Source organism: Lampetra planeri, chromosome 28, assembly GCF_965212315.1.
Source record: "Lampetra planeri chromosome 28, kcLamPlan1.2.h2, whole genome shotgun sequence".
Classification (NCBI taxonomy): Eukaryota; Metazoa; Chordata; class Hyperoartia; order Petromyzontiformes; family Petromyzontidae; genus Lampetra; species Lampetra planeri.
Window position 1 is genome coordinate 3,055,543 of NC_136134.1, and position 20,658 is coordinate 3,076,200.

Sequence of the window (20,658 nt, forward strand, 5' to 3'; positions counted from 1 at the left end):
TGGATGATGCTGTCGACAATGGAGACGTTGTTGCTGCTGTTGAGACAGATTCAGTGCTCGAAGTTGTCGATTCTGAGGTAATGGTGGATGGAGACATAGTTGCAGTGTCTGCTGTAGGTGTTGTCGAAGAAAACGGTGATGTTGGTGATGTGGGTGATGTTGTTGACAATGGAGACGTTGCTGCTGTTGAGACAGATTCAGTGCTTGAAGTTGTCGTTTCTGAGGTAATGATGGATGGTGAAATAGTTGTAGTGTCTGACATAGGTGTTGTGGAAGAAAACGTTGTAGTCCGAGATGTGAATGGTGTTGACAATGGAGATGTTGTTGCTGCTGTTGAGACAGATTCAGTGCTTGAAGTTGTCGATTCTGAGGAAATGGTGGATGGAGAAATAGTTGTAGTGTCTGACATAGGTGTTGCCGAAGAAAACAGTGATGTTGGTGATGTGAATGATGTTGTTGAGAATGGAGAAGTTGTTGCTGCTGTTGAGACAGATTCAGTGCTTGAGGTTGTCGATTCTGAGGCAAGTGTGGATGCGGAAACAGTTGCAGTGTCTGCTGTCGGTGTTGTCGAAGAAAACGCTGATGTTGGTGATGTGGATGATGCTGTCGACAATGGAGATGTCGCTCCTGATGCTGCGACCGTTAGTATACTGGAAGTTGTTGCAGTCGCTGATGTAAATGGTGTTGTTGACAATGGGGAAGTTGCTGCTGCTGTTGAGACGGATTCAGTGCTTGAAGTTGTCGATTCTGAGGGAATGGTGGATGGAGAAATAGTTGCAGTGTCTGAAATAGGTGTTGTGGAAGAAAACGGTGAAGTTGGTGATGTCAATGATGTTGTTGACAATGGAGAATATGCACCTGATGTTGATATCGTTTCTATATTTGAAGTTCTTGCAGTCGTTGATGTGAAAGGTGTTGTTGACAATGGAGATGTTGCGGCTGTTGAAACTGTTTCAGTACTTGAAGTTGTTGCTTCTGAGGTAACGGTGGATGTGGAAATCGTTGCAGTGTCTGCCGTAGGTGTTGTCGAAGAAAACGGTGATGTTGATGATGTGTATGATGCCGTCGACAATGGAAATGTCGCTCCTGATGTTGCAACCGTTAGTATACTGGAAGTTGTTGCAGTCGCTGATGTAAATGGTGTTGTTGACAATGGGGAAGTTGCTGCTGCTGTTGAGACAGATTCAGTGCTTGAAGTTGTCGAGTCTGAGGTAATGGTGGATGGAGAAATAGTTGCAGTGTCTGCTGTAGGTGTTGTCGAAGAAAACGGTGATGTTGGTGATGTGGATGATGTTGTTGAAAATGGAGACGTTGTTGCTGCTGTTGAGACAGATTCAGTGCTCGAAGTTGTCGATTCTGAGGTAATGGTGGATGGAGAAATAGTTGCAGTGTCTGCTGTAGGTATTGTCGAAGAAAACGGTGATGTTGGTGATGTGGATGATGCTGTCGACAATGGAGACGTTGTTGCTGCTGTTGAGACAGATTCAGTGCTTGAAGTTGTCGATTCTGAGGAAATGGTGGATGGAGAAATAGTTGTAGAGTCTGACATAGGTGTTGCCGAAGAAAACAGTGATGTTGGTGATGTGAATGATGTTGTTGAGAATGGAGAAGTTGTTGCTGCTGTTGAGACAGATTCAGTGCTTGAGGTTGTCGATTCTGAGGCAAGTGTGGATGCGGAAACAGTTGCAGTGTCTGCTGTCGGTGTTGTCGAAGAAAACGGTGATGTTGGTGATGTGGATGATGCTGTCGACAATGGAGATGTCGCTCCTGATGTTGCAACCGTTAGTATACTGGAAGTTGTTGCAGTCGCTGATGTAAATGGTGTTGTTGACAATGGGGAAGTTGCTGCTGCTGTTGAGACAGATTCAGTGCTTGAAGTTGTCGAGTCTGAGGTAATGGTGGATGGAGAAATAGTTGCAGTGTCTGCTGTAGGTGTTGTCGAAGAAAACGGTGATGTTGGTGATGTGAATGATGTTGTTGAAAATGGAGAAGTTGTTGCTGCTGTTGAGACAGATTCAGTGCTCGAAGTTGTCGATTCTGAGGTAATGGTGGATGGAGAAATAGTTGCAGTGTCTGCTGTAGGTGTTGTCGAAGAAAACGGTGATGTTGGTGATGTGGATGATGCTGTCGACAATGGAGACGTTGTTGCTGCTGTTGAGACAGATTCAGTGCTCGAAGTTGTCGATTCTGAGGTAATGGTGGATGAAGAAATAGTTGCAGTGTCTGCTGTAGGTGTTGTCGAAGAAAACGGTGATGTTGGTGATGTGGGTAATGTTGTTGAAAATGGAGATGTTGCTGCTGTTGAGACAGATTCAGTGCTTGAAGTTGTCGATTCTGAGGTAATGATGGATGGTGAAATAGTTGTAGTGTCTGACATAGGTGTTGTGGAAGAAAACGTTGTAGTCCGAGATGTGAATGGTGTTGACAATGGAGATGTTGTTGCTGCTGTTGAGACAGATTCAGTGCTTGAAGTTGTCGATTCTGAGGAAATGGTGGATGGAGAAATAGTTGTAGAGTCTGACATAGGTGTTGCCGAAGAAAACAGTGATGTTGGTGATGTGAATGATGTTGTTGAGAATGGAGAAGTTGTTGCTGCTGTTGAGACAGATTCAGTGCTTGAGGTTGTCGATTCTGAGGCAAGTGTGGATGCGGAAACAGTTGCAGTGTCTGCTGTCGGTGTTGTCGAAGAAAACGGTGATGTTGGTGATGTGGATGATGCTGTCGACAATGGAGATGTCGCTCCTGATGCTGCGACCGTTAGTATACTGGAAGTTGTTGCAGTCGCTGATGTAAATGGTGTTGTTGACAATGGGGAAGTTGCTGCTGCTGTTGAGACGGATTCAGTGCTTGAAGTTGTCGATTCTGAGGGAATGGTGGATGGAGAAATAGTTGTAGTGTCTGAAATAGGTGTTGTGGAAGAAAACGGTGAAGTTGGTGATGTCAATGATGTTGTTGACAATGGAGAATATGCACCTGATGTTGATATCGTTTCTATATTTGAAGTTCTTGCAGTCGTTGATGTGAAAGGTGTTGTTGACAATGGAGATGTTGCGGCTGTTGAAACTGTTTCAGTACTTGAAGTTGTTGCTTCTGAGGTAACGGTGGATGTGGAAATCGTTGCAGTGTCTGCCGTAGGTGTTGTCGAAGAAAACAGTGATGTTGGTGATGTGAATGATGTTGTTGAGAATGGAGAAGTTGTTGCTGCTGTTGAGACAGATTCAGTGCTTGAGGTTGTCGATTCTGAGGCAAGTGTGGATGCGGAAACAGTTGCAGTGTCTGCTGTAGGTGTTGTCGAAGAAAACGGTGATGATGGTGATGTGGATGATGCTGTCGACAATGGAGATGTCGCTCCTGATGCTGCGACCGTTAGTATACTGGAAGTTGTTGCAGTCGCTGATGTAAATGGTGTTGTTGACAATGGGGAAGTTGCTGCTGCTGTTGAGACAGATTCAGTGCTTGAAGTTGTCGAGTCTGAGGTAATGGTGGATGGAGAAATAGTTGCAGTGTCTGCTGTAGGTGTTGTCGAAGAAAACGGTGATGTTGGTGATGTGGATGATGTTGTTGAAAATGGAGACGTTGTTGCTGCTATTGAGACAGATTCAGTGCTTGAAGTTGTCGATTCTGAGGAAATGGTGGATGGAGAAATAGTTGTAGAGTCTGATATAGGTGTTGCCGAAGAAAACAGTGATGTTGGTGATGTGAATGATGTTGTTGAGAATGGAGAAGTTGTTGCTGCTGTTGAGACAGATTCAGTGCTTGAGGTTGTCGATTCTGAGGCAAGTGTGGATGCGGAAACAGTTGCAGTGTCTGCTGTCGGTGTTGTCGAAGAAAACGGTGATGTTGGTGATGTGGATGATGCTGTCGACAATGGAGATGTCGCTCCTGATGCTGCAACCGTTAGTATACTGGAAGTTGTTGCAGTCGCTGATGTAAATGGTGTTGTTGACAATGGGGAAGTTGCTGCTGCTGTTGAGACGGATTCAGTGCTTGAAGTTGTCGATTCTGAGGGAATGGTGGATGGAGAAATAGTTGTAGTGTCTGAAATAGGTGTTGTGGAAGAAAACGGTAAAGTTGGTGATGTCAATGATGTTGTTGACAATGGAGAATATGCACCTGATGTTGATATCGTTTCTATATTTGAAGTTCTTGCAGTCGTTGATGTGAAAGGTGTTGTTGACAATGGAGATGTTGCGGCTGTTGAAACTGTTTCAGTACTTGAAGTTGTTGCTTCTGAGGTAACTGTGGATGTGGAAATCGTTGCAGTGTCTGCCGTAGGTGTTGTCGAAGAAAACGGTGATGTTGATGATGTGTATGATGCTGTCGACAATGGAGATGTCGCTCCTGATGTTGCAATCGTTAGTATACTGGAAGTTGTTGCAGTCGCTGATGTAAATGGTGTTGTTGACAATGGGGAAGTTGCTGCTGCTGTTGAGACAGATTCAGTGCTTGAAGTTGTCGAGTCTGAGGTAATGGTGGATGGAGAAATAGTTGCAGTGTCTGCGGTAGGTGTTGTCGAAGAAAACGGTGATGTTGGTGATGTGGATGATGTTGTTGAAAATGGAGACGTTGTTGCTGCTGTTGAGACAGATTCAGTGCTCGAAGTTGTCGATTCTGAGGTAATGGTGGATGAAGAAATAGTTGCAGTGTCTGCTGTAGGTGTTGTCGAAGAAAACGGTGATGTTGGTGATGTGGGTGATGTTGTTGAAAATGGAGACGTTGCTGCTGTTGAGACAGATTCAGTGCTTGAAGTTGTCGATTCTGAGGTAATGATGGATGGTGAAATAGTTGTAGTGTCTGACATAGGTGTTGTGGAAGAAAACGTTGTAGTCCGAGATGTGAATGGTGTTGACAATGGAGATGTTGTTGCTGCTGTTGAGACAGATTCAGTGCTTGAAGTTGTCGATTCTGAGGAAATGGTGGATGGAGAAATAGTTGTAGAGTCTGACATAGGTGTTGCCGAAGAAAACAGTGATGTTGGTGATGTGAATGATGTTGTTGAGAATGGAGAAGTTGTTGCTGCTGTTGAGACAGATTCAGTGCTTGAGGTTGTCGATTCTGAGGCAAGTGTGGATGCGGAAACAGTTGCAGTGTCTGCTGTAGGTGTTGTCGAAGAAAACGGTGATGTTGGTGATGTGGATGATGCTGTCGACAATGGAGATGTCGCTCCTGATGCTGCGACCGTTAGTATACTGGAAGTTGTTGCAGTCGCTGATGTAAATGGTGTTGTTGACAATGGGGAAGTTGCTGCTGCTGTTGAGACGGATTCAGTGCTTGAAGTTGTCGATTCTGAGGGAATGGTGGATGAAGAAATAGTTGTAGTGTCTGAAATAGGTGTTGTGGAAGAAAACGGTGAAGTTGGTGATGTCAATGATGTTGTTGACAATGGAGAATATGCACCTGATGTTGATATCGTTTCTATATTTGAAGTTCTTGCAGTCGTTGATGTGAAAGGTGTTGTTGACAATGGAGATGTTGCGGCCGTTGAAACTGTTTCAGTACTTGAAGTTGTTGCTTCTGAGGTAACGATGGATGTGGAAATCGTTGCAGTGTCTACTGTAGGTGTTGTCGAAGAAAACGGTGATGTTGGTGATGTGGATGATGCTGTCGACAATGGAGATGTCGCTCCTGATGTTGCAACCGTTAATATACTGGAAGTTGTTGCAGTCGCTGATGTAAATGGTGTTGTTGACAATGGGTAAGTTGCTGCTGCTGTTGAGACATTTTCAGTGCTCGAAGTTGTCGATTCTGTGGTAATGGTGGATCGGGAAACAGTTGTAGTATCTGACATAGGTGTTGTCGAAGAAAACGGTGATGTTGGTGATGTGGGTGATGTTGTTGAAAATGGAGACGTTGCTGCTGTTGAGACAGATTCAGTGCTTGAAGTTGTCGATTCTGAGGTAATGATGGATGGTGAAATAGTTGTAGTGTCTGACATAGGTGTTGTGGAAGAAAACGTTGTAGTCCGAGATGTGAATGGTGTTGACAATGGAGATGTTGTTGCTGCTGTTGAGACAGATTCAGTGCTTGAAGTTGTAGATTCTGAGGAAATGGTGGATGGAGAAATAGTTGCAGTGTCTGCTGTAGGTGTTGTCGAAGAAAACGGTGATGTTGGTGATTTGGATGATTCTGTCGACAATGGAGACATTGTTGCTGCTGATGAGACAGATTCAGTGCTCGAAGTTGTCAATTCTGAGGTAATGGTGGATGGAGAAATAGTTGCAGTGTCTGCTGTAGGTGTTGTCGAAAAAAACGGTGATGTTGGTGATGTGGGTGATGTTGTTGAAAATGGAGACGTTGCTGCTGTTGAGACAGATTCAGTGCTTGAAGTTGTCGATTCTGAGGTAATGATGGATGGTGAAATAGTTGTAGTGTCTGACATAGGTGTTGTGGAAGAAAACTTTGTAGTCCGAGATGTGAATGGTGTTGACAATGGAGATGTTGTTGCTGCTGTTGAGACAGATTCAGTGCTTGAAGTTGTCGATTCTGAGGAAATGGTGGATGGAGAAATAGTTGTAGTGTCTGACATAGGTGTTGCCGAAGAAAACAGTGATGTTGGTGATGTCAATGATGTTGTTGACAATGGAGAATATGCACCTGATGTTGAAATCGTTTCTATATTTGAAGTTCTTGCAGTCGTTGATGTGAAAGGTGTTGTTGACAATGGAGATGTTGCGGCTGTTGACACTCTTTCAGTATTTGAAGTTGTTGCTTCTGAGGTAACGGTGGATGTGGAAATCTTTGCAGTGTCTGCCGAAGGAGTTGTCGAAGACAACGGTGATGTTGGTGATGTGGATGATGCTGTCGACAATGGAGACGTTGTTGCTGCTGTTGAGACAGATTCAGTGCTCGAAGTTGTCGATTCTGAGGTAATGGTGGATGAAGAAATAGTTGCAGTGTCTGATGTAGGTGTTGTCGAAGAAAACGGTGATGTTGGTGATGTGGGTGATGAAAATGGAGACGTTGTTGTTGCTGTTGAGACAGATTCAGCGCTTGAAGTTGTCGATTCTGAGGCAATTGTGGATGTGGAAACAGTTGCAGTGTCTTCTGTAGGTGTTGTCGAAGAAAACGGTGATGTTGATGATGTGGATGATGGTGTCGACAATGGAGATGTTGCTCCTGATGTTGCAACCGTTAGTATACTGGAAGTTGTTGCAGTCGCTGATGTAAATGGTGTTGTTGACAATGGGGAAGTTGCTGCTGCTGTTGAGACAGATTCAGTGCTTGAAGTTGTCGAGTCTGAGGTAATGGTGGATGCGGAAACATTTGCAGTGTCTACTCTAGGTGTTTTCGAAGAAAACGGTGATGTTGGTGATGTGGATGATGCTGTCGACAATTGAGACGTTGTTGCTGCTGTTGAGACAGATTCCGTGCTCGAAGTTGTCGATTCTGAGGTAATGATGGATGGAGAAATAGTTGCAGTGTCTGCTGTAGGTGTTGTCGACGAAAACGGTGATGTTGGTGATGTGGATGATGCTGTCGATAATGGAGATGTCGCTCCTGATGTTGCAACCGTTAGTATACTGGAAGTTGTTGCAGTCGCTGATGTAAATGGTGTTGTTGACAATAGGGAAGTTGCTGCTGCTGTTGAGACAGATTCAGTGCTTGAAGTTGTCGAGTCTGAGGTAATGGTGGATGGAGAAATAGTTGCAGTGTCTGCTGTAGGTGTTGTCGAAGAAAACGGTGATGTTGGTGATGTGGATGATGTTGTTGAAAATGGAGACGTTGTTGCTGCTGTTGAGACAGATTCAGTGCTCGAAGTTGTCGATTCTGAGGTAATGGTGGATGGAGAAATAGTTGCAGTGTCTGCTGTAGGTGTTGTCGAAGATAACGGTGATGTTGGTGATGTGGATGATGCTGTCGACAATGAAGACGTTGTTGCTGCTGTTGAGACAGATTCAGTGCTCCAAGTTGTCGATTCTGAGGAAATGGTGGATAAAGAAATAGTTGCAGTGTCTGCTGTAGGTGTTGTCGAAGAAAACGGTGATGTTGGTGATGTGGGTGATGTTGTTGAAAATGGAGACGTTGCTGCTGTTGAGACAGATTCAGTGCTTGAAATTGTCGATTCTGAGGTAATTGTGGATGGAGAAATAGTTGCAGTGTCTGCTGTAGGTGTTGACGAAAAAAACGGTGATGTTGGTGATGTGGATGATGCTGTCGACAATGGAGATGTCGCTCCTGATGTTGCAACCGTTAGTATACTGGAAGTTGTTGCAGTCGCTGATGTAAATGGTGTTGTTGACAATGGGTAAGTTGCTGCTGCTGTTGAGACAGTTTCAGTGCTCGAAGTTGTCGATTCTGTGGTAATGGTGGATGGGGAAACAGTTGTAGTATCTGACATAGGTGTTGTCGAAGAAAACAGTGATGTTGGTGATGTGAATGATGTTGTTGAAAATGGAGACGTTGTTGCTGCTGTTGAGACAGATTCGGTGCTTGAAGTTGTCGATTCTGAGGTAATGGTGGATGGAGAAATAGTTGTAGAGTCTGACATAGGTGTTGCCGAAGAAAACAGTGATGTTGGTGATGTGAATGATGTTGTTGAAAATGGAGAAGTTGTTGCTGCTGTTGAGACAGATTCAGTGCTTGAGGTTGTCGATTCTGAGGCAAGTGTGGATGCGGAAACAGTTGCAGTGTCTGCTGTCGGTGTTGTCGAAGAAAACGGTGATGTTGGTGATGTGGATGATGCTGTCGACAATGGAGATGTCGCTCCTGATGCTGCGACCGTTAGTATACTGGAAGTTGTTGCAGTCGCTGATGTAAATGGTGTTGTTGACAATGGGGAAGTTGCTGCTGCTGTTGAGACGGATTCAGTGCTTGAAGTTGTCGATACTGAGGGAATGGTGGATGGAGAAATAGTTGTAGTGTCTGAAATAGGTGTTATGGAAGAAAACGGTGAAGTTGGTGATGTCAATGATGTTGTTGACAATGGTGAATATGCACCTGATGTTGATATCGTTCCTAAATTTGAAGTTCTTGCAGTCGTTGATGTGAAAGGTGTTGTTGACAATGGAGATGTTGCGGCTGTTGAAACTGTTTCAGTACTTGAAGTTGTTGCTTCTGAGGTAACGGTGGATGTGGAAATCGTTGCAGTGTCTGCCGTAGGTGTTGTCGAAGAAAACGGTGATGTTGATGATGTGTATGATGCTGTCGACAATGGAGATGTCGCTCCTGATGTTGCAACCGTTAGTATACTGGAAGTTGTTGCAGTCGCTGATGTAAATGGTGTTGTTGACAATGGGGAAGTTGCTGCTGCTGTTGAGACAGATTCAGTGCTTGAAGTTGTCGAGTCTGAGGTAATGGTGGATGGAGAAATAGTTGCAGTGTCTGCTGTAGGTGTTGTCGAAGAAAACGGTGATGTTGGTGATGTGGATGATGTTGTTGAAAATGGAGACGTTGTTGCTGCTGTTGAGACAGATTCAGTGCTCGAAGTTGTCGATTCTGAGGTAATGGTGGATGGAGAAATAGTTGCAGTGTCTGCTGTAGGTGTTGTCGAAGAAAACGGTGATGTTGGTGATGTGGATGATGCTGTCGACAATGGAGACGTTGTTGCTGCTGTTGAGACAGATTCAGTGCTCGAAGTTGTCGATTCTGAGGTAATGGTGGATGGAGAAATAGTTGCAGTGTCTGCTGTAGGTGTTGTCGAAGAAAACGGTGATGTTGGTGATGTGGGTGATGTTGTTGAAAATGGAGACGTTGCTGCTGTTGAGACAGATTCAGTGCTTGAAGTTGTCGATTCTGAGGTAATGATGGATGGTGAAATAGTAGTAGTGTCTGACATAGGTGTTGTGGAAGAAAACGTTGTAGTCCGAGATGTGAATGGTGTTGACAATGGAGATGTTGTTGCTGCTGTTGAGACAGATTCAGTGCTTGAAGTTGTCGATTCTGAGGAAATGGTGGATGGAGAAATAGTTGTAGAGTCTGACATAGGTGTTGCCGAAGAAAACAGTGATGTTGGTGATGTGAATGATGTTGTTGAGAATGGAGAAGTTGTTGCTGCTGTTGAGACAGATTCAGTGCTTGAGGTTGTCGATTCTGAGGCAAGTGTGGATTCGGAAACAGTTGCAGTGTCTGCTGTAGGTGTTGTCGAAGAAAACGGTGATGTTGGTGATGTGGATGATGCTGTCGACAATGGAGATGTCGCTCCTGATGCTGCGACCGTTAGTATACTGGAAGTTGTTGCAGTCGCTGATGTAAATGGTGTTGTTGACAATGGGGAAGTTGCTGCTGCTGTTGAGACGGATTCAGTGCTTGAAGTTGTCGATTCTGAGGGAATGGTGGATGGAGAAATAGTTGTAGTGTCTGAAATAGGTGTTGTGGAAGAAAACGGTGAAGTTGGTGATGTCAATGATGTTGTGGACAATGGAGAATATGCACCTGATGTTGATATCGTTTCTATATTTGAAGTTCTTGCAGTCGTTGATGTGAAAGGTGTTGTTGACAATGGAGATGTTGCGGCTGTTGAAACTGTTTCAGTACTTGAAGTTGTTGCTTCTGAGGTAACGGTGGATGTGGAAATCGTTGCAGTGTCTGCCGTAGGTGTTGTCGAAGAAAACGGTGATGTTGATGATGTGTATGATGCTGTCGACAATGGAGATGTCGCTCCTGATGTTGCAACCGTTAGTACACTGGAAGTTGTTGCAGTCGCTGATGTAAATGGTGTTGTTGACAATGGGGAATTTGCTGCTGCTGTTGAGACAGATTCAGTGCTTGAATTTGTCGAGTCTGAGGTAATGGTGGATGGAGAAATAGTTGCAGTGTCTGCTGTAGGTGTTGTCGAAGAAAACGGTGATGTTGGTGATGTGGATGATGTTGTTGAAAATGGAGACGTTGCTGCTGTTGAGACAGATTCAGTGCTCGAAGTTGTCGATTCTGAGGTAATGGTGGATGGAGAAATAGTTGCAGTGTCTGCTGTAGGTGTTGTCGAAGAAAACGGTGATCTTGGTGATGTGGATGATGCTGTCGACAATGGAGATGTCGCTCCTGATGTTGCGACCGTTAGTATACTGGAAGTTGTTGCAGTCGCTGATGTAAATGGTGTTGTTGACAATGGGGAAGTTGCTGCTGCTGCTGTTGAGACAGATTCAGTGCTTGAAGTTGTCGATTCTGTGGTAATGGTGGATGGGGAAACAGTTGTGGTGTCGGACATAGGTGTTGTTGAAGAAAACGTTGTAGTCGGAGATGTGAATGATGTTGCTGACAATGGAGACGTTGTTGCTGCTGTTGAGACAGATTCAGTGCTTGAAGTTGTCGATTCTGAGGGAATGGTGGATGGAGAAATAGTTGTAGTGTCTGAAATAGGTGTTGTGGAAGAAAACGGTGATGTTGGTGATGTCAATGATGTTGTTGACAATGGAGAATATGCACCTGATGTTGATATCGTTTCTATATTTGAAGTTCTTGCAGTCGTTGATGTGAAAGGTGTTGTTGACAATGGAGATGTTGCGGCTGTTGAAACTGTTTCAGTACTTGAAGTTGTTGCTTCTGAGGTAACGGTGGATGTGGAAATCGTTGCAGTGTCTGCCGTAGGTGTTGTCGAAGAAAACGGTGATGTTGGTGATGTCAATGATGTTGTTGACAATGGAGAATATGCACCTGATGTTGATATCGTTTCTATATTTGAAGTTCTTGCAGTCGTTGATGTGAACGGTGTTGTTGACAATGGAGATGTTGCGGCTGTTGAAACTGTTTCAGTACTTGAAGTTGTTGCTTCTGAGGTAATGGTGGATGTGGAAATCGTTGCAGTGTCTGCCGTTGGTATTGTCGAAGAAAACGGTGATGTTGATGATGTGTATGATGCTGTCGACAATGGAGATGTCGCTCCAGCTGTTGCAACCGTTAGTATACTGGAAGTTGTTGCAGTCGCTGATGTAAATGGTGTTGTTGACAATGGGGAAGTTGCTGCTGCTGTTGAGACAGATTCAGTGCTTGAAGTTGTCGAGTCTGAGGTAATGGTGGATGGAGAAATAGTTCCAGTGTCTGCCGTAGGTGTTGTCGAAGACAACGGTGATGTTGGTGATGTGGATGATGCTGTCGACAATGGAGACGTTGTTGCTGCTGTTGAGACAGATTCAGTGCTCGGAGTTGTCGATTCTGAGCTAATGGTGGATGGAGAAATAGTTGCAGTGTCTGCTGTAGGTGTTGTCGATGAAAACGGTGATGTTGGTGATGTGGGTGATGTTGTTGAAAATGGAGACGTTGCTGCTGTTGAGACAGATTCAGTGCTTGAAGTTGTCGATTCTGAGGTAATTGTGGTTGGAGAAATAGTTGCAGTGTCTGCTGTAGGTGTTGTCGAAAAAAACGGTGATGTTGGTGATGTGGATGATGCTGTCGACAATGGAGATGTCGCTCCTGATGGTGCAACCGTTAGTTTACTGGAAGTTGATGCAGTCGCTGATGTAAATGGTCTTGTTGACAATGGGGAAGTTGCTGCTGCTGTTGAGACAGTTTCAGTGCTCGAAGTTGTCGATTCTGTGGTAATGGTGGATGGGGAAACAGTTGTGGTGTCGGACATAGGTGTTGTCGAAGAAAACAGTGATGTTGGTGATGTGAATGATGTTGAAAATGGAGACGTTGTTGCTGCTGTTGAGACAGATTCAGTGCTCGAAGTTGTCGATTCTGAGGTAATGGTGGATGGAGAAATAGTTGCAGTGTCTGCTGTAGGTGTTGTCGAAGAAAACGGTGATGTTGGTGATGTGGGTGATGTTGTTGAAAATGGAGACGTTGCTGCTGTTGAGACAGATTCAGTGCTTGAAGTTGTCGATTCTGAGGTAATGATGGATGGTGAAATAGTAGTAGTGTCTGACATAGGTGTTGTGGAAGAAAACGTTGTAGTCCGAGATGTGAATGGTGTTGACAATGGAGATGTTGTTGCTGCTGTTGAGACAGATTCAGTGCTTGAAGTTGTCGATTCTGAGGAAATGGTGGATGGAGAAATAGTTGTAGAGTCTGACATAGGTGTTGCCGAAGAAAACAGTGATGTTGGTGATGTGAATGATGTTGTTGAGAATGGAGAAGTTGTTGCTGCTGTTGAGACAGATTCAGTGCTTGAGGTTGTCGATTCTGAGGCAAGTGTGGATTCGGAAACAGTTGCAGTGTCTGCTGTAGGTGTTGTCGAAGAAAACGGTGATGTTGGTGATGTGGATGATGCTGTCGACAATGGAGATGTCGCTCCTGATGCTGCGACCGTTAGTATACTGGAAGTTGTTGCAGTCGCTGATGTAAATGGTGTTGTTGACAATGGGGAAGTTGCTGCTGCTGTTGAGACGGATTCAGTGCTTGAAGTTGTCGATTCTGAGGGAATGGTGGACGGAGAAATAGTTGTAGTGTCTGAAATAGGTGTTGTGGAAGAAAACGGTGAAGTTGGTGATGTCAATGATGTTGTGGACAATGGAGAATATGCACCTGATGTTGATATCGTTTCTATATTTGAAGTTCTTGCAGTCGTTGATGTGAAAGGTGTTGTTGACAATGGAGATGTTGCGGCTGTTGAAACTGTTTCAGTACTTGAAGTTGTTGCTTCTGAGGTAACGGTGGATGTGGAAATCGTTGCAGTGTCTGCCGTAGGTGTTGTCGAAGAAAACGGTGATGTTGATGATGTGTATGATGCTGTCGACAATGGAGATGTCGCTCCTGATGTTGCAACCGTTAGTACACTGGAAGTTGTTGCAGTCGCTGATGTAAATGGTGTTGTTGACAATGGGGAATTTGCTGCTGCTGTTGAGACAGATTCAGTGCTTGAATTTGTCGAGTCTGAGGTAATGGTGGATGGAGAAATAGTTGCAGTGTCTGCTGTAGGTGTTGTCGAAGAAAACGGTGATGTTGGTGATGTGGATGATGTTGTTGAAAATGGAGACGTTGTTGCTGCTGTTGAGACAGATTCAGTGCTCGAAGTTGTCGATTCTGAGGTAATGGTGGATGGAGAAATAGTTGCAGTGTCTGCTGTAGGTGTTGTCGAAGAAAACGGTGATCTTGGTGATGTGGATGATGCTGTCGACAATGGAGATGTCGCTCCTGATGTTGCGACCGTTAGTATACTGGAAGTTGTTGCAGTCGCTGATGTAAATGGTGTTGTTGACAATGGGGAAGTTGCTGCTGCTGCTGTTGAGACAGATTCAGTGCTTGAAGTTGTCGATTCTGTGGTAATGGTGGATGGGGAAACAGTTGTGGTGTCGGACATAGGTGTTGTTGAAGAAAACGTTGTAGTCGGAGATGTGAATGATGTTGCTGACAATGGAGACGTTGTTGCTGCTGTTGAGACAGATTCAGTGCTTGAAGTTGTCGATTCTGAGGGAATGGTGGATGGAGAAATAGTTGTAGTGTCTGAAATAGGTGTTGTGGAAGAAAACGGTGATGTTGGTGATGTCAATGATGTTGTTGACAATGGAGAATATGCACCTGATGTTGATATCGTTTCTATATTTGAAGTTCTTGCAGTCGTTGATGTGAAAGGTGTTGTTGACAATGGAGATGTTGCGGCTGTTGAAACTGTTTCAGTACTTGAAGTTGTTGCTTCTGAGGTAACGGTGGATGTGGAAATCGTTGCAGTGTCTGCCGTAGGTGTTGTCGAAGAAAACGGTGATGTTGGTGATGTCAATGATGTTGTTGACAATGGAGAATATGCACCTGATGTTGATATCGTTTCTATATTTGAAGTTCTTGCAGTCGTTGATGTGAACGGTGTTGTTGACAATGGAGATGTTGCGGCTGTTGAAACTGTTTCAGTACTTGAAGTTGTTGCTTCTGAGGTAATGGTGGATGTGGAAATCGTTGCAGTGTCTGCCGTTGGTATTGTCGAAGAAAACGGTGATGTTGATGATGTGTATGATGCTGTCGACAATGGAGATGTCGCTCCAGCTGTTGCAACCGTTAGTATACTGGAAGTTGTTGCAGTCGCTGATGTAAATGGTGTTGTTGACAATGGGGAAGTTGCTGCTGCTGTTGAGACAGATTCAGTGCTTGAAGTTGTCGAGTCTGAGGTAATGGTGGATGGAGAAATAGTTCCAGTGTCTGCCGTAGGTGTTGTCGAAGACAACGGTGATGTTGGTGATGTGGATGATGCTGTCGACAATGGAGACGTTGTTGCTGCTGTTGAGACAGATTCAGTGCTCGAAGTTGTCGATTCTGAGGTAATGGTGGATGGAGAAATAGTTGCAGTGTCTGCTGTAGGTGTTGTCGAAGAAAACGGTGATGTTGGTAATGTGGGTGATGTTGTTGAAAATGGAGACGTTGCTGCTGTTGAGACAGATTCAGTGCTTGAAGTTGTCGATTCTGAGGTAATTGTGGTTGGAGAAATAGTTGCAGTGTCTGCTGTAGGTGTTGTCGAAAAAAACGGTGATGTTGGTGATGTGGATGATGCTGTCGACAATGGAGATGTCGCTCCTGATGGTGCAACCGTTAGTTTACTGGAAGTTGATGCAGTCGCTGATGTAAATGGTCTTGTTGACAATGGGGAAGTTGCTGCTGCTGTTGAGACAGTTTCAGTGCTCGAAGTTGTCGATTCTGTGGTAATGGTGGATGGGGAAACAGTTGTGGTGTCGGACATAGGTGTTGTCGAAGAAAACAGTGATGTTGGTGATGTGAATGATGTTGAAAATGGAGACGTTGTTGCTGCTGTTGAGACAGATTCAGTGCTTGAAGTTGTCGATTCTGAGGTAACGGTGGATGTGGAAATCGTTGCAGTGTCTGCCGTAGGTGTTGTCGAAGAAAACGGTGATGTTGGTGATGTGTATGATGCTGTCGACAATGGAGACGTTGTTGCTGCTGTTGAGACAGATGCAGTGCTCGAAGTTGTCGATTCTGAGGTAATGGTGGATGAAGAAATAGTTGCAGTGTCTGCTGTAGGTGTTGTCGAAGAAAACGGTGATGTTGGTGATGTGGATGATGCTGTCGACAATGGAGATGTCGCTCCTGATGTTGCAACCGTTATTATACGAGAAGTTGTTGCAGTCGCTGATGTAAATGGTTTTGTTGACAATGGGGAAGTTGCTGCTGCTGTTGAGACAGTTTCAGTGCTTGAAGTTGTCGATTCTGAGGTAATGATGGATGGTGAAATAGTTGTGGTATCTGACATAGGTGTTGTCGAAGAAAACGGTGATGTTGGTGATGTGGATGATGCTGTCGACAATGGAGACGTTGTTGCTGCTGTTGAGACAGATGCAGTGCTCGAAGTTGTCGATTCTGAGGTAATGGTGGATGGAGAAATAGTTGCAGTGTCTGCTGTAGGTGTTGTCGAAGAAAACGGTGATGTTGGTGATGTGGATGATGCTGTCGACAATGGAGATGTCGGTCCTGATGTTGCAACCGTTAGTATACTGGAAGTTGTTGCAGTCGCTGATATAAATGGTGTTGTTGACAATGGGGAAGTTGCTGCTGCTCTTGAGACAGTTTCAGTGTTCGAAGTTGTCGATTCTGTGGTAATGGTGGATGGGGAAACAGTTGTAGTGTCTGACATAGGTGTTGTCGAAGAAAACAGTGATGTTGGTGATGTGAATGATGTTGTTGAAAATGGAGACGTTGTTGCTGCTGTTGTGACAGATTCGGTGCTTGAAGCTGTCGATTGTGAGGTAATGGTGGATGGAGAAATAGTTGTGGTGTCTGACATAGGTGTTGTTGAAGAAAACGTTGTAGTCGGAGATGTGAATGATGTTGCTGACAATGGAGACATTGTTGCTGCTGTTGAGACAGATTCAGTGCTTGAAGTTGTCGATTCTGAGGGAATGGTGGATGGAGAAATAGTTGTAGTGTCTGAAATAGGTGTTGTAGAAGAAAACGGTGATGTTGGTGATGTCAATGATGTTGTTGACAATGGAGAATATGCACCTGATGTTGATATCGTTTCTATATTTGAAGTTCTTGCAGTCGTTGATGTGAAAGGTGTTGTTGACAATGGAGATGTTGCGGCTGTTGAAACTCTTTCAGTACTTGAAGTTGTTGCTTCTGAGGTAACGGTGGATGTGGAAATCGTTGCAGTGTCTGCCGTAGGTGTTGTCGAAGAAAACGGTGATGTTGATGATGTGGATGATGCTGTCGACAATGGAGATGTCGCTCCTGATGTTGCAACCGTTAGTATACTGGAAGTTGTTGCAGTCGCTGATGTAAATGGTGTTGTTGACAATGGGGAAGTTGCTGCTGCTGTTGAGACAGTTTCAGTGCTTGAAGTTGTCGATTCTGAGGTAATGATGGATGGTGAAATAGTTGTGGTATCTGACATAGGTGTTGTCGAAAAAAACGGTGATGTTGGTGATGTGGATGATGTTGTCGACAATGGAGACGTTGTTGCTGCTGTTGAGACAGATTCAGTGCTCGAAGTTGTCGATTCTGTGGTAATGGTGGATGGGGAAACAGTTGTAGTATCTGACATAGGTGTTGTCGAAGAAAACAGTGATGTTGGTGATGTGAATGATGTTGTTGTAAATGGAGACGTTGTTGCTGCTGTTGAGACAGATTCGGTGCTTGAAGTTGTCGATTCTGAGGTAATGGTGGATGGAGAAATAGTTGTGGTGTCTGACATAGGTGTTGTTGAAGAAAACGTTGTAGTCGGAGATGTGAATGATGTTGCTGACAATGGATACGTTGTTGTTGCTGTTGAGACAGATTCAGTGCTTGAAGTTGTCGATTCTGAGGGAATGGTGGATGGAGAAATAGTTGTCGTGTCTGAAATAGGTGTTGTGGAAGAAAACGGTGGTGTTGGTGATGTGGATGATGCTGTCGACAATGGAGATGTCGCTCCTGATGTTGCGACCGTTAGTATACTGGAAGTTGTTGCAGTCGCTGATGTAAATGGTGTTGTTGACAATGGGGAAGTTGCTGCTGCTGTTGAGACAGTTTCAGTGCTTGAAGTTGTCGATTCTGAGGTAATGATGGATGGTGAAATAGTTGTGGTATCTGACATAGGTGTTGTCGAAAAAAACGGTGATGTTGGTGATGTGGATGATGTTGTCGACAATGGAGACGTTGTTGCTGCTGTTGACACAGATTCAGTGCTCGAAGTTGTCGATTCTGTGGTAATGGTGGATGGGGAAACAGTTGTAGTATCTGACATAGGTGTTGTCGAAGAAAACAGTGATGTTGGTGATGTGAATGATGTTGTTGGAAATGGAGACGTTGTTGCTGCTGTTGAGACAGATTCGGTGCTTGAAGTTGTCGATTCTGAGGTAATGGTGGATGGAGAAATAGTTGTGGTGTCTGACATAGGTGTTGTTGAAGAAAACGTTGTAGTCGGAGATGTGAATGATGTTGCTGACAATGGATACGTTGTTGTTGCTGTTGAGACAGATTCAGTGCTTGAAGTTGTCGATTCTGAGGGAATGGTGGATGGAGAAATAGTTGTCGTGTCTGAAATAGGTGTTGTGGAAGAAAACGGTGGTGTTGGTGATGTGGATGATGCTGTCGACAATGGAGATGTCGCTCCTGATGTTGCGACCGTTAGTATACTGGAAGTTGTTGCAGTCGCTGATGTAAATGGTGTTGTTGACAATGGGGAAGTTGCTGCTGCTGTTGAGACAGTTTCAGTGCTTGAAGTTGTCGATTCTGAGGTAATGATGGATGGTGAAATAGTTGTGGTATCTGACATAGGTGTTGTCGAAAAAAACGGTGATGTTGGTGATGTGGATGATGTTGTCGACAATGGAGACGTTGTTGCTGCTGTTGAGACAGATTCAGTGCTCGAAGTTGTCGATTCTGTGGTAATGGTGGATGGGGAAACAGTTGTAGTATCTGACATAGGTGTTGTCGAAGAAAACAGTGATGTTGGTGATGTGAATGATGTTGTTGGAAATGGAGACGTTGTTGCTGCTGTTGAGACAGATTCGGTGCTTGAAGTTGTCGATTCTGAGGTAATGGTGGATGGAGAAATAGTTGTGGTGTCTGACATAGGTGTTGTTGAAGAAAACGTTGTAGTCGGAGATGTGAATGATGTTGCTGACAATGGATACGTTGTTGTTGCTGTTGAGACAGATTCAGTGCTTGAAGTTGTCGATTCTGAGGGAATGGTGGATGGAGAAATAGTTGTCGTGTCTGAAATAGGTGTTGTGGAAGAAAACGGTGATGTTGGTGATGTGGATGATGCTGTCGACAATGGAGATGTCGCTCCTGATGTTGCGACCGTTAGTATACTGGAAGTTGTTGCAGTCGCTGATGTAAATGGTGTTGTTGACAATGGGGAAGTTGCTGCTGCTGTTGAGACAGTTTCAGTGCTTGAAGTTGTCGATTCTGAGGTAATGATGGATGGTGAAATAGTTGTGGTATCTGACATAGGTGTTTTCGAAAAAAACGGTGATGTTGGTGATGTGGATGATGTTGTCGACAATGGAGACGTTGTTGCTGCTGTTGAGACAGATTCAGTGCTCGAAGTTGTCAATTCTGTGGTAATGGTGGATGGGGAAACAGTTGAAGTATCTGACATAGGTGTTGTCGAAGAAAACAGTGATGTTGGTGATGTGAATGATGTTGTTGGAAATGGAGACGTTTTTGCTGCTGTTGAGACAGATTCGGTGCTTGAAGTTGTCGATTCTGAGGTAATGGTGGATGGAGAAATAGTTGTGGTGTCTGACATAGGTGTTGTTGAAGAAAACGTTGTAGTCGGAGATGTGAATGATGTTGCTGACAATGGATACGTTGTTGTTGCTGTTGAGACAGATTCAGTGCTTGAAGTTGTCGATTCTGAGGCAATTGTGGATGCGGAAACAGTTGCAGTGTCTGCTGTAGGTGTTGTCGAAAAAAACGGTGATGTTGGTGATGTGGATAATGCTATCGACAATGGAGATGTCGCTCCTGATGTTGCAACCGTTAGTATACTGGAAGTTGTTGCAGGCGCTGATGTAAATGGTGTTGTGGACAATGGGGAAGTTGCTGCAGCTGTTGAGACAATTTCAGTGCTTGAAGTTGTCGATTCTGAGGTAATGGTGGATGGAGAAATGATTGTGGTGTCTGACATAGGTGTTGTGGAAGACAACGTTGTAGTCGGAGATGTGAATGGTGTTGTTGACAATGGAGACGTTGCTGCTGTTGAGACAGATTCAGTGCTTGAAGTTGTCGATTCTGAGGTAATTGTGGATGGGGAAACAGTTGCAATGTCTGCTGTAGGTGTTGTAGAAGAAAACGGTGATGTTGGTGATGTGGATGATGCTGTCGACAATGGAGATGTCGCTCCTGATGTTGCAACCGTTAGTATACTGGAAGTTGTTGCAGTCGCTGATGTAAATGGTGTTGTTGACAATGGGGAAGTTGCTGCTGCTGTTGAGACAGTTTCAGTGCTTGAAGTTGTCGATTCTGAGGTAATGATGGATGGTGAAATAGTTGTGGTATCTGACATAGGTGTTGTCGAAGAAAACAGTGATGTTGGTGATGTGAATGATGTTGTTGGAAATGGAGACGTTGTTTCTGCTGTTGAGACAGATTCGGTGCTTGAAGTTGTCGATTCTGAGGTAATGGTGGATGGAGAAATAGTTGTGGTGTCTGACATAGGTGTTGTTGAAGAAAACGTTGTAGTCGGAGATGTGAATGATGTTGCTGACAATGGATACGTTGTTGTTGCTGTTGAGACAGATTCAGTGCTTGAAGTTGTCGATTCTGAGGGAATGGTGGATGGAGAAATAGTTGTAGTGTCTGAAATAGGTGTTGTGGAAGAAAACGGTGGTGTTGGTGATGTGGATGATGCTGTCG

General features: G+C 44.4%; 1 protein-coding gene across 1 annotated transcript; it reads right to left on the minus strand.

The window, feature by feature from the left end:
• Positions 1-953: 953 nt before the first annotated feature.
• On the minus strand, positions 954-20,583 carry LOC144728256 (uncharacterized). Its single transcript, XM_078607564.1, has 3 exons — positions 14,494-20,583; positions 10,437-11,478; positions 954-1,086 (listed from the first exon to the last, which is right to left on the minus strand). The coding sequence occupies exons 1-3, from the start codon at positions 20,456-20,458 to the stop codon at positions 954-956; spliced, it is 7,140 nt and encodes a 2,379-aa protein (XP_078463690.1). The 5' UTR covers positions 20,459-20,583.
• Between the last annotated feature and the right edge of the window lie 75 nt (positions 20,584-20,658).

Bases quoted from the DNA above. Each gene is read 5' to 3' on its own strand.
- LOC144728256 (XM_078607564.1), bottom strand. From the start codon at position 20,458: ATGTCAGACACCACAACTATTTCTCCATCCACCATTACCTCAGAATCG. The intron at 11,479-14,493 runs GTACTGAAACAG...CCGTTACCTCAG, and splicing joins CTCAGAAGCAACAACTTCAA to AAGCAACAACTTCAAGTACT. The intron at 1,087-10,436 runs GTCAACAACACC...TTGCAACATCAG, and splicing joins ACAGCCGCAACATCTCCATT to GAGCGACATTTCCATTGTCG.